The sequence below is a fragment of the Phocoena phocoena genome, chromosome 9 (genome assembly GCF_963924675.1).
Source record: "Phocoena phocoena chromosome 9, mPhoPho1.1, whole genome shotgun sequence".
NCBI lineage: Eukaryota > Metazoa > Chordata > Mammalia > Artiodactyla > Phocoenidae > Phocoena > Phocoena phocoena.
Window position 1 is genome coordinate 26,405,490 of NC_089227.1, and position 13,263 is coordinate 26,418,752.

General features: G+C 36.2%; 1 protein-coding gene across 1 annotated transcript in view; it reads right to left on the bottom strand.

Moving 5' to 3' along the window:
- SEMA3E (semaphorin 3E) overlaps positions 1-13,263 on the bottom strand; it is a 259,454-nt gene that overhangs the window by 94,175 nt on the left and 152,016 nt on the right. The window contains exon 2 of the mRNA XM_065883863.1: positions 11,409-11,569. Coding sequence (XP_065739935.1) covers positions 11,409-11,569 — 161 coding nt within the window. The remainder of the gene's footprint in view (positions 1-11,408; positions 11,570-13,263) is intronic.

Sequence of the window (13,263 nt, forward strand, 5' to 3'; positions counted from 1 at the left end):
ATAGGTGTATGACATTACTTTGATGTTATTATTAGTGTAATGAGCCCCCTAAAGTTTCTTACTAACAATATTCAGCATTCACGTGTTCCTTTGCTTTCGTAGTGCAGTACATAAACTTTTAAATAAAAACACAAGCACTTTTTGTTACGTTGCAACATAGAAAAAAGACAAAAGGAAAAAAGTAGGGATATAAAAGAAAACCAACTAAAAAGTCCAAAGCACACATAGAATACCCTAGAATCAATGTTCTTCATTATAGCAGTAGATCTATCAGCGGATCATATATGATTCAGGAAAGACATCACGTAAATAAGACAATGTCAGGTTCGACTGCAGGCTTAACATCAGCCTGAGGGAGGTTACCAACACCACTTGACAATAGGATTCTGGAAGTGAAGTTGTAGAATTTATAAACTTCACTGATCCTTTATTTTGGAAAAATTTCAGGCACTGAGCGGTAGGTTTTCTCAGATGATTTCTAACACTTATTCTAATTTGAGATTCAATTTGGTTTTGGAATTATAATTTTACTGTGGATGCATAAATTATTCAAAAGGACATGCTAGAATGTGTATGTGTGTGTAAATACAAATTCAAAATACAAATTCATTTTAGGATCATCCATCATTGGAAAGATTTTCATGACTAATTTGCTTACCGACATGAATAAATCAGAGAATACCTCACCAGCAGAGCAGAATAATGCTTTTATATTCTTAACACCTTTAATTTATGAGATGCAGCACTTTTCTTCTTAGAATATTAGCATCTTTTTAAATTCAGTTTTCATCATTATGTAAAACGGTGACTTCTTTAAACTGTAGTTCTACAATTTCAAAGTATTAGATAACTGATTCCTTGGAAAAATATACCAAAGTTCAGCTTTTCAATGTTGAAATAGTATCCAGACAATACAACAACCTCAACTTATTACCTCATTCTCCTCAATCATTGCTTCATAAGGATTATTTCGGGGACTATTTGAACATATTGTCTGGGGGGCAATTCTCTACAGGAGTCTTATACTTTATTGACAGCTTTTGTTCCACATTATCTTTTCAAAGAGCCTTGGAAGACAGAGATAGAATCTCCCTTCAGGGCAAATAGAAGATTTGTTTCCTGACCAGGATAATAAAGATAATGTCTCCCTCTGGGCAAAGGTTGGACAGCTTTGCTAGCAAATCCCTTGTAAGACTGGGAGTTTTCTGAGCTGGAGGTTGGTAAAGCGGGTATGACACAAAACCACTGTGTGTACAGCGTCTACTTAGGCTGCTTTGCCCATCCCCTATGGGACTTGAGGAGGAAAAGACAAGATGGAAACACGAGGCTCGTGCTACCTGCTGTCCTGTGAGTGACAGAGTCCTCTGTCTCTAGCCCAGGCGTTGTCTTCTGCCAGCATCAATGAAACTATGACAGGCTAACTTGTCTTAAAAGCAAGGTAAAATTTCAGACCCTTCACAGTTCTTGACAGAAACAAAAGATCATATATTACGTGGTGGCGAAGACAATACATGGCTTTTCTAGGATTGCCAGAACATGTGTTGTTTCTAGCAGCAAACCTAATAGTGGCAGTTGCTCTAGGAATAATGAAATCATTATTTCAGGCACGTCTTAGAAGACGTTTCCTGATTAACTTTTTCTACAGATAGTATGTCTCCCTCCTTTGATCCTCTATATTGCTTTTCTTACTTTTTCTATCTATGACTATAATGATATGTGTACTCAACTTCAGCTCTCTTATTAGGGCTATAAGTTACAGAGGGCAAGGCAGTGACTTATTGCCCCAGCCCTAAAATGCCTACCTGGCATAAGGCCTTAAATGCAATCCCTGCTCATTCATTGTCTATTGGCAGACTTGTATCAGTCAACATTTCTTTATCACATTCTTCAAAAAGTCAATTCAGTAAAGGATCCTACAATAAAGTGTGAGATATAGATTCACTGACATGAAAGTGCTGCAAGCAGTGTCAAATAAATGAGACGAGTAACTTTCCAGTCTAATCAGGGAGGAAATCCTGCAGGATTTAGCAAGTTTGAGAGACTGGCAGGATTTCTGAGGGTAGAGAAAAGGGTGTTAACCAGATCACTCTGGGTCCATGGAAGGGAGAGAGGTGGAAGATTAAATTATGAACACTCACCACTAAAGTGCAACACAGGGGAACTCTCCAAATGAACAATGTCATTATATATTTACTCAAGTTTTGCTTTTGTTGTTGTTTATACATTAGTTTGCTTTGGTTTCTTTCTTTCTTTTTTTTTTTTTTAACAAAATTTAACAGGCTCAGGACTGCATTCAAAGGTCCACTCAGGTGAGAAAAGATAAGAGAATGATCTCACTGGAAATCAAAAGTTATTTTAAAGCTATCATGTACAAATGTTCTGCCAAGACAGTAAGGGAAATGATTTTCCTCATTTGTTCTGGCAGTAAGGATGCCTTTTGGTTCTGCTCCAGAGTATAGCACCAACAAAAACCCATAAAATTAAGCTATTTGTTCTGCATAAAACATTTTTAAAGGCAGTTAAGCAACAGGGTTGTAATGACATTTCCAAATTCTCTGCACTGAGAAAGGTACAAAAAGCAGAAGGTTAAATACACATCATTTCATCACAACACTCCTACAATATAATTTAATTGTTCCAATGCACTTTAACAGGCCATTTACTATTCCTGCATATCTCAAAGGAGAAAAATAAAATAAAATAAAAATTAAATTACAAAGTAATTCTTACCCGGACTCCCTACTGAGTCTCCTAATTACACCAGGATTAAGGATTTAACAATTCTATTGTTACAAGATGTTAGACACTCAGAGATTTTGGAGAGCAAAAACAAATGAACAAAGAAGCAATAATTTAACTGTCTAAAAAACATTATTTCCTTTTTTATTGAAAAAAATTAAATAAAATGATCCAGGTAATATAAGTCTCTCTTCCTTGGAATACATTTAAGTGATTAAGACACTATTATAACTTCATCTAATATTCTCTTCCTAATTCTATTATTCTAATGAAAAATGTTTGTTTATATTTTAGTCTTTCTTTATATATTTTATATCTATATATAGTGCCAGTGTCCGTCAATGTATATTTTAATGAAAGGTCCTATAAATGTCATTAAAATCAAGAAAATAGATTGAGTATAACACATTAAAAGAGGCCTAATGGTTTATAAATGGTAGTTTTAACCTGACACGTTATCCTTACTGCTTATGCTTTTATACTTAATTACAATGGCTGTCATTATTCAAGTAATTTGTATACCAGAATTATAATCTTTTGGACTATAGACAAGATTTGTTCTTGAAATGTTTATAATCCAAAGCTTTTGAATTAGAACACTATTATTATGACACAAACATTTCTGGCCTTGTGTGTGCCCTTTTTAATGGATGAAATTTACTAAATTGCCATCATTAATGTGAAATACCATTTGCCATTTTATATGCAAATTAGATTTAAATGCCTTTCTCTCACTTAAAAAAATTAAATTCTAAAATTCAAGCATTATTTTTCACCTTGGATTCAGTAAAGTTGAGTAAATGAGAAAAGTATAAATATTTTTACAAACAGAAGTGACTGAGTTATATTTAGAGATATCCAAATTAAGTAGTGTAACTTTAGCTTAAAATAATAGTGGTGAGAGTAATTTTAGAAAAATAAAGCTGAAATTTAGAAACTTGGAGAAAGCCAGGGGTGAAAATTTGTTAAAGTGAATATTTATTACTAAATATGGAATGTTTTATGACGTCCTATAAAATACAGCTTAAATAAACAAACATTTCCACTTTTGATTTCTTCATGAAATGAAACAAGAAAAGAAGATTTTATACCTCAAACTACTATTGCTACCTCCCTGAGAATAATTTTGATTTGTTTTTCAGGAATCTCAGTACTTCTCAAATGTGCACAGATTGCAAGGGGCTATGTCGATAGGAGACGGACAAGCTAGTCCCTCACCTGTGGTTGAAATACCGGAGCCTCGTGGGGCACTCAACTCTGCCGTTAAGTTAACAAGGGGGAGACAGTTCCTTCTCGCACTTGTCAGTGGTTTTCCTCCACTACTGTCACCAACCACTAACTGTTCCACTAGTCTCTTAACCATTACGAAGGTAAACATTAGTCATGCAAAGGGAATAAGAAGCAAGAGGAAAGAAACACCTCGTGACAAAAGGCAGAACTAACAGTACACGGAAGACCACCTCGGGAAACACAGAGTTCACACCAGAGCAGCAGCCTGGTTCTCAACGCCGTGATGTGGTGGAAAGACCTTAGGCTTCTAAGACAAGTGAACCTGGTTTTAAGTTCTAACTGCTACTTACTGGCCTCATGGCCCTATTCTCCTCTTCCTTCCATTCACCCAACATGCTGCTGCTAAAGCAATCATGCTGAACTACCATTCTGATTGTGTTTTACACGTATTCAGACTCTCCCACTGGCTCCTGCATTGCCTAGAAGATTAAGTTTCAACAGCACAGCCGTCAGTATTCTTCAGGATCTGGTCTAAACCCTGTTTCCATCCTTAACTCTCACTCTACCCTGTTGATACCCTCATGCCCCCACCTCACCTATCTACTTCAGCCAAGTCATTACTTCAAAGTGCTCTAAAATGTCTGACCTTCTTCCCTGTACTCTCTCTGTTCCCACTACCTATCTGTGTGAATCAAAATTCCAACTACGATTCAAAGTCCAATTTTAAATTATATCTCCTCCAGGAAACCTCAACTCCCAGCTTCTGTATACTTTCTTAGCATTTTACTTGGGCCTTTGTTATAGTTCTATTCAAACTGCTACCTGTGACAGATGTGTATGTATGTATCTTCTCCATTGCATTAGAAATATTTTAGGGTAGGGACTGTTTTATTCATCTCTGCATACTTCGTATCTCCATGACTGCTTCTAGAACTTAGTTGAATCGTCTCTAAAAATCTGCAGTACTCTTCTACCTCAGTTAGAAATGGCGGCACATAGGAACCATGTGCTAATTCTATGTCTTGTTTAGATAATAACCATGATAGCAAATATCTGGATAATACTTACTATGTTTCAGGCACTGGCCTAGGCAACTAATAAGTCAATAAACTGTCTTATAAAAGCTGTGAGATAAATACTATGATTATCTCTCTTTTACAGATGAGAAAACTGAGAAATAGAGTTATGGAATAAGCTGACCAAGATCACTCATCTCCTAAGTGCTGGACCAGATACGGGAGTTCAGGCAATCTGGCTATAAAACGTGTTCTTTGCTATTACATTCTGCTACTTTTCAAAAGGTCTTATAATATCTGCAAATGGAAATAAGTTAAAATAAAACAAAAAATAATTTGTTGGCTCTTTCTGTCAAATATCAAAAAAAAAATGCAGCTGTTGATCCATTATACCTCATTCTAGAAATGAAATGTTGATCAGAAAGAGTGAAGACAAACTTTCAACCAACAAAGAAACACAAATAAAGGTACCACGGCTAATGCTTCTTTATGGTAATACAAATAAACCTGATAAAGATGAATTAGGAAATAAATTTTTCTCATGGAATATGGAAAACAGCACAAAAATGTTTTCAATAATTGTTAGGTGCTATATGAAAAAACTTTACTTTGTGTAATATCTAGAGGGATTTTTAAGTCATTACTAGTTTTGGTTTATTAATTAATATTATTATTCACCATTTTGAAATATTATCATATATTATTGAAATATTTTACAGTCATAGGAAAAGTTTTTTTAAATCCTCTTTTTAAGAATTGCTTGAATTACTCAATAATTGTGTAAATTTTACTCTCAAATGCTCCTTAAATGCTAGCAATATACCAGGATGTTCTGTATTTATTCCTTTGCTTCCTTTCTTGATCATATTTTTAACATACATAGTTTTTTATGAATTACATGTTTAACGCTAAAAAAACGTAACTCATTTAATTTTGCATGCATATATTTAAATCACCTTAGATTTAACTCAAATTACATTTCACCAGACTGAAGTCCAAACAACTATGCATCATGTAAAAATAACATTTAGGGCTTCCCTGGTGGCGCAGTGGTTGAGAGTCTGTCTTCCGATGCAGGGGACACGGGTTCGTGCCCCGGTCTGGGAAGATCCCACATGCCGCGGAGCGGCTGGGCCCGTGGGCCATGGCCGCTGAGCCTGCGCATCCGAAGCCTGTGCTCCGCAACGGGAGAGGCCACAGCAGTGAGAGGCCCGCGTACCGCAAAAAACAAAAACAAAAAACATTTAATATTGCTGAGTGTACAGCTGCTAACTAGAGAATTTAATAATAACATAATAAACTTTCATTATCTCTTTTGGCCACATCTTGATATTGCACTAAGAATAAATAAATTGGGGATGGAGAATATGAGAAGGAACAGGTACATTCCTTTTCAGATGATCTAGATTGGAAGTTCTTCCTCAATACAAAATGATAATTGTAAAATTAAGTAGTGACTGAAAGGAAATTTAATGAGGAAGATTTTTTACTTTCCTGGTGGTCCAGCAGTTAAGACTCCATGCTTCCAATGCAGGGGGTATGGGTATGATTCCTGATCGGGGAAGTTCTGCATGCCATGCAGTGCGGCCAAAAAAAAAAAAGCCAAAAAGCCAACTTAAACATGGATAGCTTTTTTTTTTTTTTTTTTTTTTTTTTTTTTTTTTTTTGCGGTACGCGGGCCTCTCACTGTCGTGGCCTCTCTTGTTGCGGAGCACAGGCTCCGGACGCACAGGCTGAGCGGCCATGGCTCACGGGCCCAGCCACTCCGCGGCATGTGGGATCCTCCCGGACCGGGGCACGAACCCGTGTCCCCTGCATCAGCAGGCGGACTCTCAACCACTGCGCCACCAGGGGAGCCCTCTCATTCTTAAGTCTACTTTTTTTAAACAGACTGTCTATGAAGTAGACCTTGTCTAACTGCTGTTACTGAAAATAAATGCAGAACGTCTATGTGGAGTTTTATTGCTAATCATTCTGTGGAAATAGGCAAGAAAAGTACAAGATAACAAATGCAGGTGGGGTGAAGTCACCTCAGAGTTAATGTAGCTGACCTCTCAGAATTCCTCACGAGTACCCAGCCCTTCTGTGGCCCTGGGAGGGGCATTAGCAATTTTGAAATTTAAGTTTGAATTATATTTCCTGAAGTGGCCCAGCAAACTGTATATACTTCAGGCCCCACAAATCAAGGATTTACCCTTGAATGCAGCAAAGTTATTCAATTTAATAATTTGTATAGCTACTTTCCTTGACATCCTTGCTGGATGGAACCCTGAAGCTTCAAGAGCCAGCTACTATTCTATTTAGCTCTCTAAGATGCAGTTCATATATACTCATCACTCTCCAGGTTTCTTCTCCTTATACAGTCTTCACAGGTCATTTCCTCCATTAAAGCAGTCTTTCTAGCATGAAAGGCCTCAGGGTACAATTAGGCCAAAACAATCAAGGATAAGTAGGTTATTCAATTTCCCCTGCTCTAAAGCAGGATCACATTAAAGTGGGAAGCTGCTAACTCCTGGCCTTAGTTCCACAGAAGAAATGAGGGCTCAGGAAAAGTGTTAACGAGATTTTGTGTATATAAAAGTCATCTAGAGGGCTTCCCTGGTGGCGCAGTGGTTGAGAGTCTGCCTGCTGATGCAGGGGACACGGGTTCGTGCCCCGGTCCGGGAAGATCCCACGTGCTGCAGAGCGGCTGAGCCCGTAAGCCCTGGCCGCTGGGCCTGCGCGTCTGGAGCCTGTGCTCCGCACGACGGGAGAGGCCACAGCGGTGAGAGGCCCGCGTACCGCAAAAAAAAAAAAAAAAAAAAAAAAAAGTCATCTAGAAAGCATGTCGTAAATGTGGATTTCAGGGACCCACTCCATGAGAGTTACAGGATCCAGATCCAAGGACAGCAATTTAAGAACTACTTCCTTAATGCAAAGATTCTTAATCTTCTGGGTGTCGGATCCCTTGAAGGATCTTTCCATATTCACATACTTATGATTTTAACATGGAGATTCTATTCGTTTGCTATGGCCGCTATAACAAGATGTTACAGACTGGGTGGCTTAAATAACAGAAATTTCTTTTCTCATAGTTCTGGAGGCTAGGAGTCCAAGTTCAAGGTGTTGGCACCTCTGGTTTCTTCTGAGGCCTCTCCTTGGCCTGCAGAGGGCTGCCTTCTCACTGTGTCTTCACATGGCCTTCCCTCTATGGGCACACATCCCTGATGTCTCTTTAATGTATCCAAATTTCCTCTTTTTATAAGAACACCAGTCAGACTGGATTAGGCCCACCCTAATTGCCTCATTTTAACTTAATCACATCTTTAAAGTCACAGTCTCAGGACTGGGAGTTAGGGCTTCAACATATGAATTAGGGGTTGGGGGAGGAAATCATCCCATAACAGAGATTATTCCATGGCCCCCATTCTAACCACCCCTAGCTTAGCTATTCCTTCAAAGAAATGGAGTGTGCAGATGATCTACCCGAGAGAAAAAGAAGGGGGCCACGTGGTGAACACCACAGTTGGGAGGAAAATGACCATCCAAAAAAAGGGAGAGGAAAATCCATTGAATTTGTCTGGAAAAAGGAGGTCATTGATGGTCTTAAAGATTTATGTGTGTATACCTGGAAAAGACGAAAACTCCAATTTGAAAAGATATATGTCCCCCAATGTTCACATCAGCACTATTTACAATAGCCAAGACATGGAAACAACCTAAATGTCTATCGACAGATGAATGGATAAGGAAGATGTAGTATATATATACAATGGAATACTACTCATGAAATAATGTCATTTGTAGCAACATGGATGGAACTAGAGATTATTATACTAAGTGAAGTCAGACAAAGACAAATAGCATATGATATCGCTTATATGTGGAAACTAAAATATGACACAAATGAACTTATTTACAAAACAGAAATAGACTCACAGACATAGAAAACAAACTTATGGTTACCAGAGGGGACAGGCAGTGGGGGGAGAGATAAATTAGGAGTTTGGGATTAGCAGATATAAACTACTATATATTAAGCTGATAAACAACAAAGTCCTACTCTATAGCAGAGGGAACTATATTCAGTATCTTGTAATAACCTATAATGGAAAAGAATCTGAAAAAGAATATATGTATACACATATATACATAACTGAATCACTTTGCTGTACATCTGAAACATTGGAAATCAACAATACTTCAATTAAAAAATCTCCAAAAATGATGTGTGTATAATACAAATATTGCATATTTGTTTTATATATAAATACATATACAATTTTATAATATATATTTTAGATAGACATTGAGAGAGAGAGAGAGAGAGAGCAATCATCTCTTTTGAGAACTGCAGAGAAAATAAAATTAAGGATGATAGAAAAAAAAAGGAAAGAGTTAAACACATTATGTGTCTCCACTTCATCCTGCAACTAAAATAGTAGCCAAAGGACATAATGCAGAAAGGACAAATAGAACTTGAGTGGAGATGCCAAAGAAATATTAGCAACATTTTGGAAGTTCTACAACATATGGACAAGTGTTGACTGGCTTTCCACATGAGAAAAGCTGAAATCTAAATGCCTGCAAGGTGAAGGGAGCCAATAAACAAGCTGATTCATGAAAAAGAACTTGAAAAATTCTCAGGAATTAGAAGTCTAGGGCTCTTCTGAAAATGGGAAAAGGGGTGGGTGTGGGTGAAATCAGGAGAAATCGTTCAACGTCTGTATAATAAACAGCAGGCCAGACAATTGAGAACAAAACTCTCCCTTATAGGAGTCCCAGAAAGAGAGTCAGGAGGAAAATGGAAAAGAAGGGGAAAACATCAAAGAAATAATAACATTTTCCAGAGCTGAAGGCCAAGGCTTTCCCCTGCAGAAGGAACACAGTGAATGAAAAACAGATCAAACCTTAAAGAAAATTTGAGAAAATGTTAAAACATAGAAGGGCATGAGGACAGGATTAGGGGAATAGGGTGGCAGGAAACAGCTTATAAATAAAATTTTGAAATTAGAATGGTATCGCACTTCTCTGCAGCTATACTCGAAGTCTGAAAACAATGGAACACTATCCTCAAAATTCTAGAGCAAATGATTTTCATTCTAGAATTTTACATGCATCTACCAATTCTGTGTGGAGTCTGAAAAATATTATTTTTAAACATTAAAAAAACCTCAAAAGTTTACTTTGGATCTTTCTTCAGCAAGCTAATTGAAGGTGTGTTTCAGTAAAATGTCAGACTAAACTACGAAAGAATATCACACAAGTGGGAGGTTGAGGGGATGCTCCAGCATGATGCTGAAGTTCAACTCTGGGCTGACAAGAGAATCAGGAAGGACGCATCTCATTTAAAAACCAAAAACTGATTTGGAAAGCCATACTCTGGTAGAAAGTTTGGTGAAAAATGAGTAAAAGGAATCTAAGCAAATGAAACAAAGAGGAAATATTTCATCTGGGGTGGTGGGAAGAAGTGTGATCCATTTTCCCAATTATAATACTGTAAATAGTTATTACTTAGCTAAAAGTTGTGGTACAGCTCTATTGGGAAGATGACCAGGCAGATGAGTAGGGGTTGCTGGTGAAATAGTGCAGATATTTTAGCTACGGTACTGCAAGAAAAGAAAGCTAAAATCCTCATCTTCCTTTACAGAAAGTCAACAGATATTATCTAAAATTAACAATACCAAGAAAGAACAGTACACAAATGTTATTTAGACATATGGAGGTAAGAACCAGAAGAAATGAGAGTTTTACATGATTTCCTCTAGAGATGAGGAACTGTCAGGGATGAAGGTATGCTGCTTTTTATGATACATTTTTTTTAAATGCCTTTAAAAAATATGGACATCGTACATTTTGACAAACATAAAAATAAGTAAGTAAATTATAAAGAAAATGTATTATGTAATACATACATTTATGCCAAAAATATCCTATGGTCTATAAATATTTCTGCATGTTTTATATAAGGTTGGTATATCAATATTTCTGGAAACATATTACCTCAATTCAACTCTATAAGCATAGATTGTAAGAACCATTTTTCTTCTTACAGTTAATCTTTCTCAGAAAAGTTGGGTGCTCGCCTATTTTAATACTTTAATCCTTCAGGTTTAAAAAGCATCCACCTGAATTAGTGATCTTACCAACAGAAATACATGAGTTAGCTATACTGAGTTCACACATCCGTATTTCTTCAGGATGCACCAATCAGAAGTCTTCTGGGGACACAGAGATCTGTAGTGTGCTAGAAAAGTTCATTCTCCACCATTTATAACTTTTTCTCAAAATAATTTTAATGAATATTTTATTTCAATAATATTATCACTCAGAATGTTAAATGGCCAAGACAATGAAAAATCTAGTCCAAGTAAAACCCACATAAGAAGCTATCTCCCTTACTCCTTTGCTTTCTCTCCTGAAATAAGTTTGCTGTTTCCATACCTCTCTATAGTCACTGCCGATGTGTTCTAAGCTGAGGGAATACACAAGATCCTTGCCTCCCACGAAGAGTCTCTCTTGATATTCATCCAGCAGCATTGTCTGGAGATCAAGAAATCCAAAAGGGCTATGGAAGACTGACGTTCTGTTTAGATCCAAGAGCTCTGAAATGCAAAACAAAATGTACACTAAACACAAGAGAAAATATAAATACCTTTATAACACTTTTCTCCTGGCTCTATTTTCATATCTATTAATACCGTGCAATTAACATTCATTTTATCATAAATACAAAGTCTTTAAAATTTATTACTCAAAAAGATTAAAAATATATAGCGCATCAACAATACTTAATTGTGTATTTGAAAATTGCTAAGATAGTAGGTCTTAAAAGTTCGAATCAACAGAAAAATATTCTAACTATGTCAGGTGATGGATATTAACTAAACTTATTGTGGTAAGCATTTCTTGATATGTACATATATCAAATCAATATGTTGTAACCTTACACTAACACAACATTATACATCAACTATAATTCAATAACACTGGAAAAAAATTTTTAATATTTGTTCAGTGTGTAAAAAAAAGTACAATGGAAATAAGTTGTGATATGCACAAATTAACATCTTTTATAAGTTTATTAATTGAAAAGCTTTGATTCAACTTAATAGGTAAGGTAAATATCCTACGTTTTTAAATACAAAAAGAATTATTTTCCACAAACTTTAATGTAAAGTGCTACATGGAAAAGTAATTCCATTATGACTTTTATATTTACTTTTCTATGTATAACAAAAATCCCAATTCTACAATAAATATTCCCAAAGCGAGTCCAGTTAATTCCAGATGAACAAAAACTCAGAAAAAAGGTTTCCACTTGAAACTGGTTTTGAAAGTCATGTCCAAAATCAAATCGTCCAAGAATGAAAACTATCAGTGTTGTTAATGTGGTAGTATTCAGTACAGTGGGAATGACTGTTAAAACTGATGGGGATCTATTTTCTACCACTGTGATTTGGGCTGGTGTTTATGCATTCACCCCTACTTCAGAAATTACAAATTATTTGTTTTAGTTAACATACATTTAATTTTAGAAAGCCAGAATCTGGCAAACCTCTCGTATGTGTGTATTTGTTTGTTTGTTGAAGCTATTTAATTGCATATGGCAGTTCACTACTTAAGGTTAGTAAATGATAATGTGAGAGCCTTTGAGGATGAGAGAGAATTAATACGAAACCCTGCATGTTGGAGATTTCTTAAAGAGGCTCCTTGGAAATATTGACAAGTTAGAAGATAACTTCATTTCCCAAAGGTCCTAATGCATCTGACAAAGAAGGTGAAATACTGGTAACCAGAACACTCAAACCCAGACAGCAGTATGAAATATGAAAATCGATAGCACTTTGTCCGCTCTTACACTGCCTATTTCTGAGAAAAGAGGAATGAAGTATCTTTTCCCCTCTATTATGAATGTATTAACTTCTATTTCTCTACCCTGAAACTGTTGATGTCCAAAGTTTTGTGGAATGGGGCTAACTTTAAACCTTTAGTTAAAACAACCAATTTTGCTAACATCAAATTATCATTTATAAAGGTAAAACTTGTGATACTGAATCATTTGACCATTCACCTAAATAAAGAACTTAAAGTTTTGAGGGACAGATGGAAATAATAATAAGGTGCTTTATTTAGGGAAGATGAAAATAGGAATTTGAGAGATTACGTGTTCTTGAATCCTGGAAGACAAATTTTTCCCACTCAGTAATTTTGTCAAGGTAGAATCACACTGTTTTCCTTCCTAAATAGGCATTCACAAACAGAGATGCGTATTTTAGGGATTCAATACTATAACAAA